The sequence below is a fragment of the Stegastes partitus genome, unplaced genomic scaffold (genome assembly GCF_000690725.1).
Source record: "Stegastes partitus isolate 25-593 unplaced genomic scaffold, Stegastes_partitus-1.0.2 Scaffold1507, whole genome shotgun sequence".
In the NCBI taxonomy this organism is placed as follows: domain Eukaryota; kingdom Metazoa; phylum Chordata; class Actinopteri; family Pomacentridae; genus Stegastes; species Stegastes partitus.
Window position 1 is genome coordinate 27,185 of NW_007579238.1, and position 11,775 is coordinate 38,959.

An 11,775-nucleotide genomic window follows, 5' to 3' on the forward strand; every position below is an offset into this window, starting at 1 on the left:
CCTACCAAAAGTAGTCGCAAGTAATGAGGTGGAGCACAGCAGTCCTACACACCTTAAACCAGGGGTGGGCAATCCTGGTCCTCGAGAGCCGCAATCCTGCATGTTCTAGATGTTTCCCTCTTCCAACACACCTGATTCAAATGATCAGCTCATCATCAAGCTCTGCAGAAGCCTGATAACGATCCTGATCATTTGAATCAGGTGTGTTGGAACAAGGGAAATATCTAAAACATGCAGGATTGCGGCCCTCGAGGACCAGAGTTCGACACCCGTGCCTTAGACCATGCAGTACAACTGCAGTGCTGGTTTTTCACCTAAAGAGTGCAGCATTGTACCTTTTAGAGATAAAGTTACCAATTTGTTTACATTTTACAAAACTATTGGCTTAAAAAACATGCGATTTAATGGCCAATAACATCAATTTTTTTCCCAATAACGACAACAATTTGGACCACGGATCAGAACCGGTGCCTGACTTTTCATCCAAGAGCACAAACTGGAATCATTGCAGCAGGAAGAAACACTATTTCAACAAAGACGAGGGCCTGACGCAGGAAACACCAGACAGACAGAATCAGACAGCAGCTGCATTGATCATATAATCCTGCCTAATTCAGCTATATTGTTTTCCCTTAAGTAACTAGAGTTTCAAAAACTCTTCAAGATTTCTGCTTTATAAACAGTAAAACGATGAGAAAGCACAAATGTCTGTGTTCCAAAGCATTCATGGACCAGAACCAGTACTGTCTGGTGCCATACAGTGTACACATCTGAACATCACGGACTCTTAACAGTCCCTCCTCATGAAATTAGTGCAGCATAGATGCCTTTTGGCCAAGACCTAACCTCCTACAGCACAAGAAACGCAGCTTTAAGAAGAAAAATGTATATTTTGGGAACTGAAGGCCTCCAAACTAAAGCATCACCTGCCTGCTGCTGCAACTTCACGGCCTTCCAGGAGTGCATGGCGGCGTGGCAGAAAAGGCTGGGAAAGTGTGTTAGACTCCAGGGGGATTACTCTGAAGGGGAAAAGTTGTAGTTTGTATTTGAAATATATCTTTTGTGACACCAGCCTTGAAACTTTTCTGACACACCTCGTACATCCTAAAGTTTGATTATTCCTTTATTTTCTCTTTAGTCAAACAACTGTGTCCAAAGTATGATGTACATTTGCTTTAGTGCTTCCTGTTTTACAAAAAATAAGCTAAATTGTGAGCTGTACCTGTATATATTTATTAGCTATGCATCAATTGATAAACACACAACTGCAAAGGAAGACAGGAAACAGAACATCGTCTTATTCACATGTGTATTTTGTTTTCTGTTCATAATTGGAATAGACACATTTCAAAAACACTTGGATTAAACTGCCAAGAAGAAAACTCAGTTTAGTGGATGATTCTTTAACGTACTCTGCTACAAATGTAGAGTTCAACAGGCGACAATGGGAAAACGTGAAGTTCATCTCTGCAGTCAGTCGAGAAATGTTTTCTTCAACCCACCTTCTCCTTGAATCCGCAAACAAACGAGGCATCATGAAACTCTTTAAATGACAAACACTCCTCATCCATTCCCACACGGCGCCCCTCAGTGTCCTCCTCACATCCTCTTCTTCATCTTGCCCTTCTTTCCGCCGCCTCGTCCAAACCCTGACTTCTTCACCTCTCCCAGCCACTTTCTGTTCTTAGTGCGGAGTTTCTTCAGCCCTCCGCTCTGCAGGAACTGGTGTTTCTGCTGTTTCTTGCGCTGCATCAGGATCTGTTGGTTAGTTTTCAGCTCTGAGCGTATTCTGCGGCCGCCGGGCGTCTCCTGCGGCGCTGCAGGGCGTCGACCGCGACCACGGCCACGACCTGGAAGGCAGGACGCAGAAAGTGAGTATAGGGGATCGACAGTGATACAGGACAGATTTGCGATGGAAACAGCGACTTTAAGTACTGAGAAGTACAAGAAAATAATAATTAAGTAATATGCATCCTGGTGTCTGCACACAGCAGGTCCAAGTCCCCACCGTCTCCGGTTGGGCAGTCCACATACTGGCTGAATGTGGGGAGATGGTAGAGAGCGATGGATGATTAAAGTCTCCTGAGATGCTGATCAGAGACTGAGGGTGTGATGTTAGCAGCTGGGACACTGAACTATGGATGAGCTCACAGGCTGCAGCAGCATCAGCCGAGGAGGGGATGTAAACTGCAACCGCCAGGACGTGCAAAAACTCCCTCGGCAGGTAAAACAGCTGCAAACTAATCACCAGCAGTTCAACATCTTTCGTGCAGCGCTGCTCTTTAACATACCAGCATCACACCATCTCTCATTCACATACATGGCGAGTCCCCAGCCTTCCTCCCTACCACTCTCCCTCCAGCTCCGGTCCGCTCTGACCAGGCGAAATCCGAAAGAAGGTGGGTTTTGTTACCTTGTGGCTACCACTTTGGGCTAAACTAACTAACTACCACACATATGCGTCATTTCATCCCAAATCATCACTTTTTTTTAGAACCATTTCTGCTCGAGTATCCCTGATTTGGCTGAAAATTTCATATAGAAAGTACTTCAATATTCAACACTTTTTAATCGGTCAAAAACTACCCATACCTCACATTTTTTAAAGCGAAATATAAAAAATTCTATGTTTAGTTTTGTATTATTGGGACCTGCAAGTACATAGGTTTCAGAAATGATCACTTTTTGACGTTTTTGTTAACGTGAGCTCAAACGTGGCACACATGACTGCTTTCTTTCTTTTTCCATTTTTCAGCTTACACATCATCAGAAACTACTCGACCTGCAGATTCTGAATCAATGGTACGATGACAAGAACAGTTACAATTTTCAAGGCTTTTATCTTCAATAGTTCCTGAGATATTGTCATAAAAACATAAAACCACAACGTGCAAATAAACAAGCTGAAAGTGTTGAACAGCAATTTAAAGAAAAAAACAACTGTATCACAGAACCTACTTTTGTATATCGATCTAAAATTTGACAGATACCATTTTAAACACCCATAGCTTATGGTAAACAAGTTTTATGCAAATAAAGAGATGCAGAAGGTCCCTGATGACTTGAGATGGAATAACCCATGAGAGTGTTGTCGATGTTCAACGTCGCACCAGAAAGTGAAAAAGTGAATTTCTGCTTAAAATCAGGATAATTAAATATCATATTTTGTGGTTTCCTCAAGTGATTTTACTTGTGCGTTGCCACTTTTCCAGGTTTGACTGTTAAAGCCGAGACTACGGATGCTGTCCTACCTCCTGCTGGTCTCCTCCCTCCTCCTCCTCCTCCTCCCATTTCTCCATCTGAACCAGATCCTCCATCGTCAATCTTGTATTTTTTCTTCCACTCCTCATAGCTGTCATGTCGTTAAGTGATGCAACATCTCAACAATGCAGCTAAACGTTGTCAGAGAAAACAGAAGCAAACAAGCAAACAAAAAGACATCGTTGTTGGAAGGATACAAGTTCTTCCTGTTCTTGTTGTTGCTGATGACCTGACCGCCGTCTGTTCTGATCTTCTTCTTCTGGTCCTCTTTTCCTGACTCTCTCACGAAACGCTTCCTCTTACGGTCCCTTCAAATGACAAAAAAAGACGTTAAGTTATGGTAAGAAATGGCAAAATCAGACACATACAGAGTCAGAAGAGTGAGTGAATGAATTGAAATTCTCACCATTTCATAATTTTTTTGTGCTGGTTAAACCGGTCTCCCTCGTCTCCCATGAGGTCGAGGACAGCCGAGGAGGCCTGCTGTTCGAAAGCAGTGCCCTCCCCACCGAGACTCAACCTAACGACCCGCAGAACAAAACATCATCGGTTAAAACACACAGACTTTCACTTCATATGTAGGATTCAATTATTAGCTTTTTTTTTTTTTTTTAAATATCAACGTTTGATGTCTCACCCTCTCTCAGAGTTGAAGTCTTTGGGCCTGTAAGGGATGTAGTACTCGTCATCTTTGCCCGTTTGCCTGCTTTTCTTGTTCTTTGGACGTTCTTCTCCGTCTTGCTGCGGGCCTCTTCTTTTACCACCCACCACCTCTGAGAACACCCCCTGGTGGACACATTAAGGATTACATGTCAGAAACTGAGACGTGCTCTTTATGAAATGAAGATTTTCTACAATAGTTAACATATAATATCTATCAGACATAGTGCATTTCAAAGCGCTTCACAGATGAATGATACACAAAAATTAGGGCAGATGAAGTATAAAATACAATAACAACAAAAGGGATGGATAAAAAAAAAATACAAAAGAAAATATGAAAGAAAATCTCCACACAATTATCTTAAAAGTCAAAGCTTAAAGATAAAAAATTATTTAAAGAAAAGGTTAAAAGCACTAACACTAAGTGAAAAAAACTTAATAAAATAAATAAAAATACATAGACACCGAATAAAACACAATTACAATATAAAAAATAAGAAAAGAAATTAATAAAATAAACCATGCTTATCCCAAAGACAGACTGAAGCGCTAAGTTTTCAACGTATGTTTAAAGATTTCAACACTTCCAGCTGTTTTCTGGTCCTCAGACAGTCTGCATAACTGCTAAAAGCTGCCTTGCCAAAGGTTTTAATCCCACAATTTGGAACACATAGCTTAGAGTTGTAAAGTAAAAAAGTGATGCTCTGCTTCGACATTCAAGCAAACAATCTTCACAACTGTGCAGTCTTGTTGTTTAAGAATTGAAATTGAAATATAAAATCTGACTTTAAGCAACAGAAACACACTTATTTGCTATCTGGCCAAGAAGTAGCCCAGAAGATCAATCTGTGTCGCTCACCCGCTCTCTGCTCTTTATATGATTAAACATGACATACGATGGTATCTTCCCCTCCTATTTCAAACATGCCACCGTTCACCCTTTTTTAAAGATGCCCTCCTAAGCCCTCGGTTTTTAGTAATTTTAAACCAAAATATATTGTCTCCATTCAGCTGGTTTCCTTTATGAACAACAATCAGATCACTGAAAAGAATCTGCTTTCTGCTCTCTTTACCGTACGGGGACTGCATTGGGCAAAATAAACAATGATTTACTGCTTACTTTACCACCGGACTGCACTGTGTTTAATTCTCCCCCGACTTCAGCTCAGCCATTAATACGGTGGAGGACGATGGTGATGTGGCTCTGGACTGGTTCATCTCCTAACTGTTGCTTAGAGATTCCTCATCTTCTTGCGCTGCTCTTTTCAACGGGGTCCCCCAGGGGTCTATTATGGGTCCCTTCTTTTTCTCTGTACACATGCTACCCCTGTAGCTTATGATGCACTGACACCAATTGTGTGTTCCATTGAAATCTGGTACAAGTGAGGTCTTTTATATTATGTCCTGCTTTGCTGAAATAAAAGACTGGATATCCAAGAATTTCCTGCAGCTGGATGATGAGACCACCAATGCTGGGAACATGAAAAATCTCCTCTCCACTCTGGGTCCCCTCAATCAGGTCATTTCTGCTGTGAACTTCAAAAAAAGCTCATCCAAGCTTTCATTCCTTCCAGATTTGACTATATTAATGCACTTTATTCAGATATCAGCAACCAAAACATCCAAATGCTGCAGTTTATTCAAAATGCTGCCACCAGACTTTAAAGACGCACCAACAGAAGAGACCAAATTATCACAACTGACCTTCAAGAGCTACCTCCAGAATTCATTTTAAGATCTTACTGCTTGTTTTTAAAGTCTTGAACAGCCTTCTATATCAGTGCGCTAACTCCCTGTGAGCCTTATTACTGCCTGGCACTGGTAGCAGGTCCCTGCTGGAGGATATCAACATGTCGACTTTGCCGTTCAGCCCCTCAGCTGTGGACGTCCTCGTCTGGAGATCTCAGGCAGTAAAACCCAGCATCCTCGCTTTAATCACACCTCTATTGTCTGGCTCATTCTTATCTGTGGGTATTAGTCGTAACTATTTATTTTATGTCTCGATATTGTGGGTTTTCAATGTCATTTGCTTTCATTGGGTGTTGCCAGCAGGAAGCAGAGTGCATGCCATGGACATGACACTTTTGTTCCACTGAGGAACTTTCGAGGTGTTTATACAGCGAACTGATTTCTGTTCTGAATATTTTATGAAGTGCAACCTTTTGTATTTTGAAATAAATTTTCAACTGATCAATAAACTGTTAGTTATATTGCACCCAGAGAGTATTCACAGCGATCGTGTCCTCGGTCGAACGTGGTTTTAATGTGGCTCGTTTCCCCATCGTTGACAGCGTTGTCATGGCGACGCTAACTGCTGTGCCTCGTTGCTGTCGAGGTCACGTATTAACGTTACACCAGAGAATTGGCTATCAGCTCCTAAATCGCAGATCCAGAACGTGTGTCATTTTCTCCAGTGTGTAATTTCTACAATTAGTGTAAATGGAAGCTCATGTCGGAGTGAGAAGCAGATATGAACTAACTTTAACAATGAACCGCTGCCCAACCACAAGAGACGTGACATTTGTGGTGAGATCAGGAGGTCAGAGGTCAAACTGACGAAACTGATGCAGGCACATGACGCTATTATTCCAACTTGACTGTCTTAAACTTGAATGTGATTTGCTTAAAAGTGATAAGATGTTGTTTTGTTATTGTCTGTCACTGTAGGCTTGAAAAACAAAATAAATCTGATGCAGCGATTTGAATAACATGTTTAATAACCTCTAGTATATCAAATCAGATTTGTGCCAATGTGATCAAACAAAACTTCCTCATGGCTCAGAAAGAAATCTAAAAGCTGCAGGATGTCTCACACAGCACACTGCCTCTGTGTGGCACTGAAAACATCCAGAACATCAAGCTGCCACTCAAAACTCATTAACCAATGGAAGCCCACTCCTGAAAAACCTGCAGTGCAAAGAAAAAGTCAGGAAGGGGAACTAAAAGCGAAACTAAAAGACCAACAGTGAATGAGAAAGTTTTTGTTTGGAGATGACGTTTTTTTGTTTGCTTGTTTTTTTTTTTTGATTCAATGAGTTTTATTCTTTTTCAAATTTTTGTTTTTGCTTCATATTTAAATAGTGCTTTTTTGACTATATTTGCACAAATCAAAATTGTGATGGAGTGATTTTCAGACACTATGTGAAACTGAGATTTTGTCAGTTGAAGACTTTTGTAAATATCTATTGTTTATGCTAAGCAAAAATTCAAAAACACTGACTTGTTTTAGTGTCCCAATTGTGAGGATTTGCTGCTATTCTTTATCTTATGAGACAATAAACTGAAGACCAAACAAGACATCTATGTGTGAAAACATCTTACTTGGCTTCTGAAAACTGTATTTTTTCTCTATTTTCTGAAACATTTTAAAGAAATTACTTCAGAAAACAAATTAAAATGATCTTCACTTCCTATTTTGAAAGTTGTAGGTTTTATTTATTTTCAATGAATGAACTACGATTAACTAAAAAACCCAGATGTGCAGCGCCCTTGTTGAAATAAAACACAACCTCACCAGAGATTTGGTATCTGTGCTACATCCTCATTGCACCACACAACGGTCTGATTAAGAAAGAGACTTCCATATTTAATACATCTGAGTTGATTACCGTGAGATCGTCCTCCTCCTGGTCTGTGGAGTCGCGGTCATCAGCGTTGGTGGTGATAACAGGCTGATGCAGTCTGCTTTCTGCAGCCACGTCCTCCCTGTGTTTGCTGTATTTGTCCACTAATCGTGTGTCTTTGGAGCGTTTGGCTCGCATCACCTCGCTGGCTGATGTTTTACTGCTAGAGTTGATTTCGAAGATAGTCTGCATGAAGACGAAAGGAGACTTTTAAAATGTTTTATCACAGTTTAACAGGAAAATGAGATGAGATCAGCATCTAACTCACCGCTTTGGATTTGTAGCCCTTGATGGCATCAACTATTTGAAGGCGCTCCAGTTCCATTTTCTCCAAACCAGACCCTGAAACAACATCAATCAGATGCTGTTGTTAACTACTATCTGAGCATCATCACAGCTGTTTATAGCTTCCTCCTAACCTACCGAGCAACGGATGGACAGCCATGCTGGACAGATCCGTGTTTTTGACCCGTCTGATGGACTCCGGCGAGGGGTTCGGTCGGGACTTGAGGTACTGCTTGTAGGCGTTCTCTGAGACCCGATGCAGGTTTTGCAGGTCCAGGGAGTTGTCGTAAGTCGTGATCAGATGAGAACTTTCATCGTCTAAGATGCTCTGAGGGACACGACCGAACACGCCACCTGCATCTGGAGCGATAGAAGACAGTCGCAGCAGAGAGGGAGGATGAACACGGTGATGAATAAAGTTTATTTGCAGATGTGTAGTACGTAACTCCAGACAGGCATTCTGCAAAGCTAACCTTGTGCGTGCTCAGGTGTCGCCAGCTGCAAAGGCCTTCCGAGGAAGAGATGCAGGTCGTAGACAAAAGGCATCTCATCTGGACAGATCATGCTGTAGGCTGTTCCACTGCGACCAGCACGTCCCACACGACCTGATGGGAGAAGACAGGTGATGGTTTAAGTAATTAGAATTTGTCATGTCGGTTTTATCAGAGGGGGAAAAAAAAGGGAAACATTAACTCTGAGCTACTCACCGACTCTGTGCAGGAAGAGTTTGGCTTTGGAGGGGAAGTTGTAGTTGATGACGTTGTCCAGCAGAGGGATGTCTATACCACGAGCAGCAACGTCGGTCACAATCAGCACCATGGCTTTCCGATGCACAAACTTGCCGATGTTGATCTTCCTGGCAGTCTGATCGAGGGCGCTGTAGATGTAGGCGCACTCTAAACCCTCTAAAGTCAGCAGCTGCAGATCGAAACAGAAGACATTAACTTGAAATCAAGGTTCAGGTTTGAAAAAAAATCTTTAATAACTGAATTTAGAATGTGGGAGTAAAATAAAGACAAAGCTGAGTTATTCTGGTGTTGTCATGTTACCTCTTTGAGGTACTCTACGTGGTGTTTGGTGGCAGCAAAGACCACCGTCTGCTCCTGAGGCTTCACCACGTTCCTCAGGAGGTGGAGCAGCAGCGCCGGCTTGTCGTCCATACGAAGGTGGAAGAACGACAGCTGATGGAAGAAACATGTTAAAAGGGTTAGACACACGTTGTAAACAGTTTGTGAATAAAAAAATACGCAATAAGCTTCACTAACAATTGTCTCACACATTTTGCATAAATACAGAGCACCTGAAGGCATCAGCAGGAGAGTCTGACATGTTAGCAAATTTGAAATCAGTTTAAATGCCAGTAAATGCCCCATGGTGAGTTATTTTAACAGAAAAACCTTACATTTCCTTTTTCCAGTCATAAATAACACACATCTCTAAAGTCACTAACACACACACTGCTGCTAGATGTTATTATATTCAGTTCTTATGAAGTGCATCTTAAACATGTCAGTTTGTGTTAGACTGACTTTACTAATCCCCAGAGGGACGTTCAGTTGTTACAGCAGCATGAACATTCAACAAAGGGGGTAAACAAAAGCAAAAAGACAACACAGATTATTAGGGTGAGGTAGAAAATGAGGGTAAAATAAAGCAAAATAAGATTTAAAAAAATATAGATAATATAATATAGAAAGAAAAGTCAACAAAATTTACAAGAATATACAATCATAATGTCAGAATAAGCACATTTTTCTCTCATAAAAACAGAATTATTTTTATTTACCGATTCAGAATGAGCAGCAATTACTGCTGTCTTGTTCATGTATGATAAACCAGGTTACCTTAATTTGGTCACTGAGCTTAGAATCCACATCCAAACGGATCAGCACCGGCTCTGTCAGCCCTGGAAATAAAGTTTATTTACATAGTCAACCAGGAACTTAAACACCAGGATCAAAATCACCATGACAATGGTTAAGAGCAAATGCATTTAGATTCCTTTAGAATTTAAAGGATTCAAAATGAAGATGAGACGCTCAACTTGCACCATGACAGGAGTCCAGGGGCAAGTAGGTAAATAAATAATAATATTCATCAGATGAAATGAATAAACATTTAAAGGTCTGAAACTCTAACTGCAAATTAACTAACAGCCAACAGATAATATTAATCATTTACATTGTAATAAAGCGAAAATTATGAATTAAATCATTTTCAGTGTGCATTAGTAAACAGTCAACTGGCTCCTGATCGGTGGCTTGATTTGTCTTGTGGACCATCAGTTGAGATTCACTGATGTCAAACACGGCCATTTCAAAAACATCCTCAATCATGATAGATGCACACATGCAAAACAGAACCGACATTAAACAGATTTAGTTTTTTTTTTAAAAAAGACTGTTCATCTCACCAGCTCTTGCAAACTCCACCAACAGTTTGGGGAGAGTAGCAGAGAACAGCAGAGTCTGTCTGATGTCGGGAAGCCTCCGGATGATCTCCTGAAGCTGCTCAGCGAAACCCATTTCAAACAATCTGAGCGGAGGGAAAACACGTAGAAGCTCACGCACTTGTACGAGCAAATTCTAGTCGTGAATTGGAAATAGGACACCTTCAAATGCTGTTTCTCACCTGTCAGCCTCATCAAACACCACGTACTCCACGTTGTTTAACTTCAGGTTCATCTCCTTGACGACGTGCATGAGACGACCGGGAGTACCGATGATTCTGAAAAAGAAGAGGTCAGGATTTTAACATAATACAGGACATGGAAGGGAAGAAACGACACTTTTCATGGAGCAACGCAATGAAACACTCACATGTCGGGGTTTTCGTGAAGAGCAGCGAACTGATCTTCCATTCTGGTAAAGAGAAGAGATATTTACACAGATTCTAGAGGTAAAACACAACTCTGATGTCTGAGAATAAGTAGGAACCAATAACAAGACGTGAGGAGTCACTCACCTGTCTCCACCAAGGATCAAGGCGGTCTTGAGGCCAGTGAATTTTCCCAGCTACCATACAAAAAGAGGAAAAATATTTAGTGGCAGCCAAAATCAGAGATTCTTTTCTCCACAAACACAACAGAGTCAACTGACCTCTTTTGTGAACTTCATGGTCTGCAGGGCCAACTCTCTGGTGGGGGTCAGGATGAGGGCCCTGGCTCCTGTCTGAGCTTGAGGGGCCTTAAGCTTCTCAAACATGGGCACCAAGAAGGCAGCCGTCTTTCCGCTGCCCGTCCTGGCCATGGCTACGATATCTTTTCCATCCAAAATCACCGGGATAGTCTGAAGCGGTGAAGAAAAGGATTGAGAATTAACCCACATCAAAGTCACAAATGCTTGATTACAGGATCCTGAAGTGACACTAACTCACCTTTCTCTGGATGGGGGTCGGGACTTTGTAACCCTTCTTCATGACGCCTTTATAAACGGGGTAACTGAGACCTGAAATCACACATCATGTAGTCAAACAATGTCGCCAGTGGGATAACGGTGCATCAGACTTTCTTTCAGCTCACTCTTTCAGCGCTTACCCATGGACTGAAAGCCTCCAGATTTCTTCTTCTTCTTGTTTTGAGCTCTGACCAGCTCCCTGGTGTCCGGCTCCACATCTGACAGGCAGTCGGACGCTGCAGGGAACCGCGGCAGTTTCCTCCCCGGCTGTGAGACAAATTAAAAGAAGCAGAACCACAGCACGTTAACAGCATGATGGGAGTAACGCATAGATCCCTAAAATCTAAGCAGAGCCTTCATCTCAACATATTTGATCAAAACAAACTAATAGAACTTGGTGTAACATCTTACCCTTAATATTTTTTTGTATCTATTAAATTCCTATTTCACAAACACAAAGGATCTTAGTCTTAACAGTTAAGCTTGTTAGGTAACATCAGTCCTATATTTCTACTGGATAGCAATGTCTGTTGTTACAAATGTGCTAA

At 41.5% G+C, this 11,775-nt stretch overlaps 1 protein-coding gene across 1 annotated transcript in view; it reads right to left on the reverse strand.

The window, feature by feature from the left end:
- Window positions 1–1,292: 1,292 nt before the first annotated feature.
- Window positions 1,293–11,775, reverse strand: part of ddx54 (DEAD (Asp-Glu-Ala-Asp) box polypeptide 54) — a 15,462-nt gene continuing 4,979 nt past the window's right edge. Inside the window, exons 2-20 of the mRNA XM_008300185.1 lie at window positions 11,368–11,494; window positions 11,208–11,278; window positions 10,931–11,119; window positions 10,797–10,846; window positions 10,652–10,693; window positions 10,464–10,559; window positions 10,246–10,367; window positions 9,677–9,738; window positions 8,882–9,013; window positions 8,540–8,750; window positions 8,306–8,437; window positions 7,971–8,192; window positions 7,816–7,889; window positions 7,533–7,733; window positions 3,899–4,047; window positions 3,668–3,781; window positions 3,459–3,569; window positions 3,252–3,352; window positions 1,293–1,850 (exon numbers count right to left, since the gene is read on the reverse strand). Of these exons, the coding sequence (XP_008298407.1) occupies window positions 1,600–1,850; window positions 3,252–3,352; window positions 3,459–3,569; window positions 3,668–3,781; window positions 3,899–4,047; window positions 7,533–7,733; window positions 7,816–7,889; window positions 7,971–8,192; window positions 8,306–8,437; window positions 8,540–8,750; window positions 8,882–9,013; window positions 9,677–9,738; window positions 10,246–10,367; window positions 10,464–10,559; window positions 10,652–10,693; window positions 10,797–10,846; window positions 10,931–11,119; window positions 11,208–11,278; window positions 11,368–11,494 (2,457 nt within the window). The 3' untranslated portion in view covers window positions 1,293–1,599. The remainder of the gene's footprint in view (window positions 1,851–3,251; window positions 3,353–3,458; window positions 3,570–3,667; window positions 3,782–3,898; window positions 4,048–7,532; window positions 7,734–7,815; window positions 7,890–7,970; window positions 8,193–8,305; window positions 8,438–8,539; window positions 8,751–8,881; window positions 9,014–9,676; window positions 9,739–10,245; window positions 10,368–10,463; window positions 10,560–10,651; window positions 10,694–10,796; window positions 10,847–10,930; window positions 11,120–11,207; window positions 11,279–11,367; window positions 11,495–11,775) is intronic.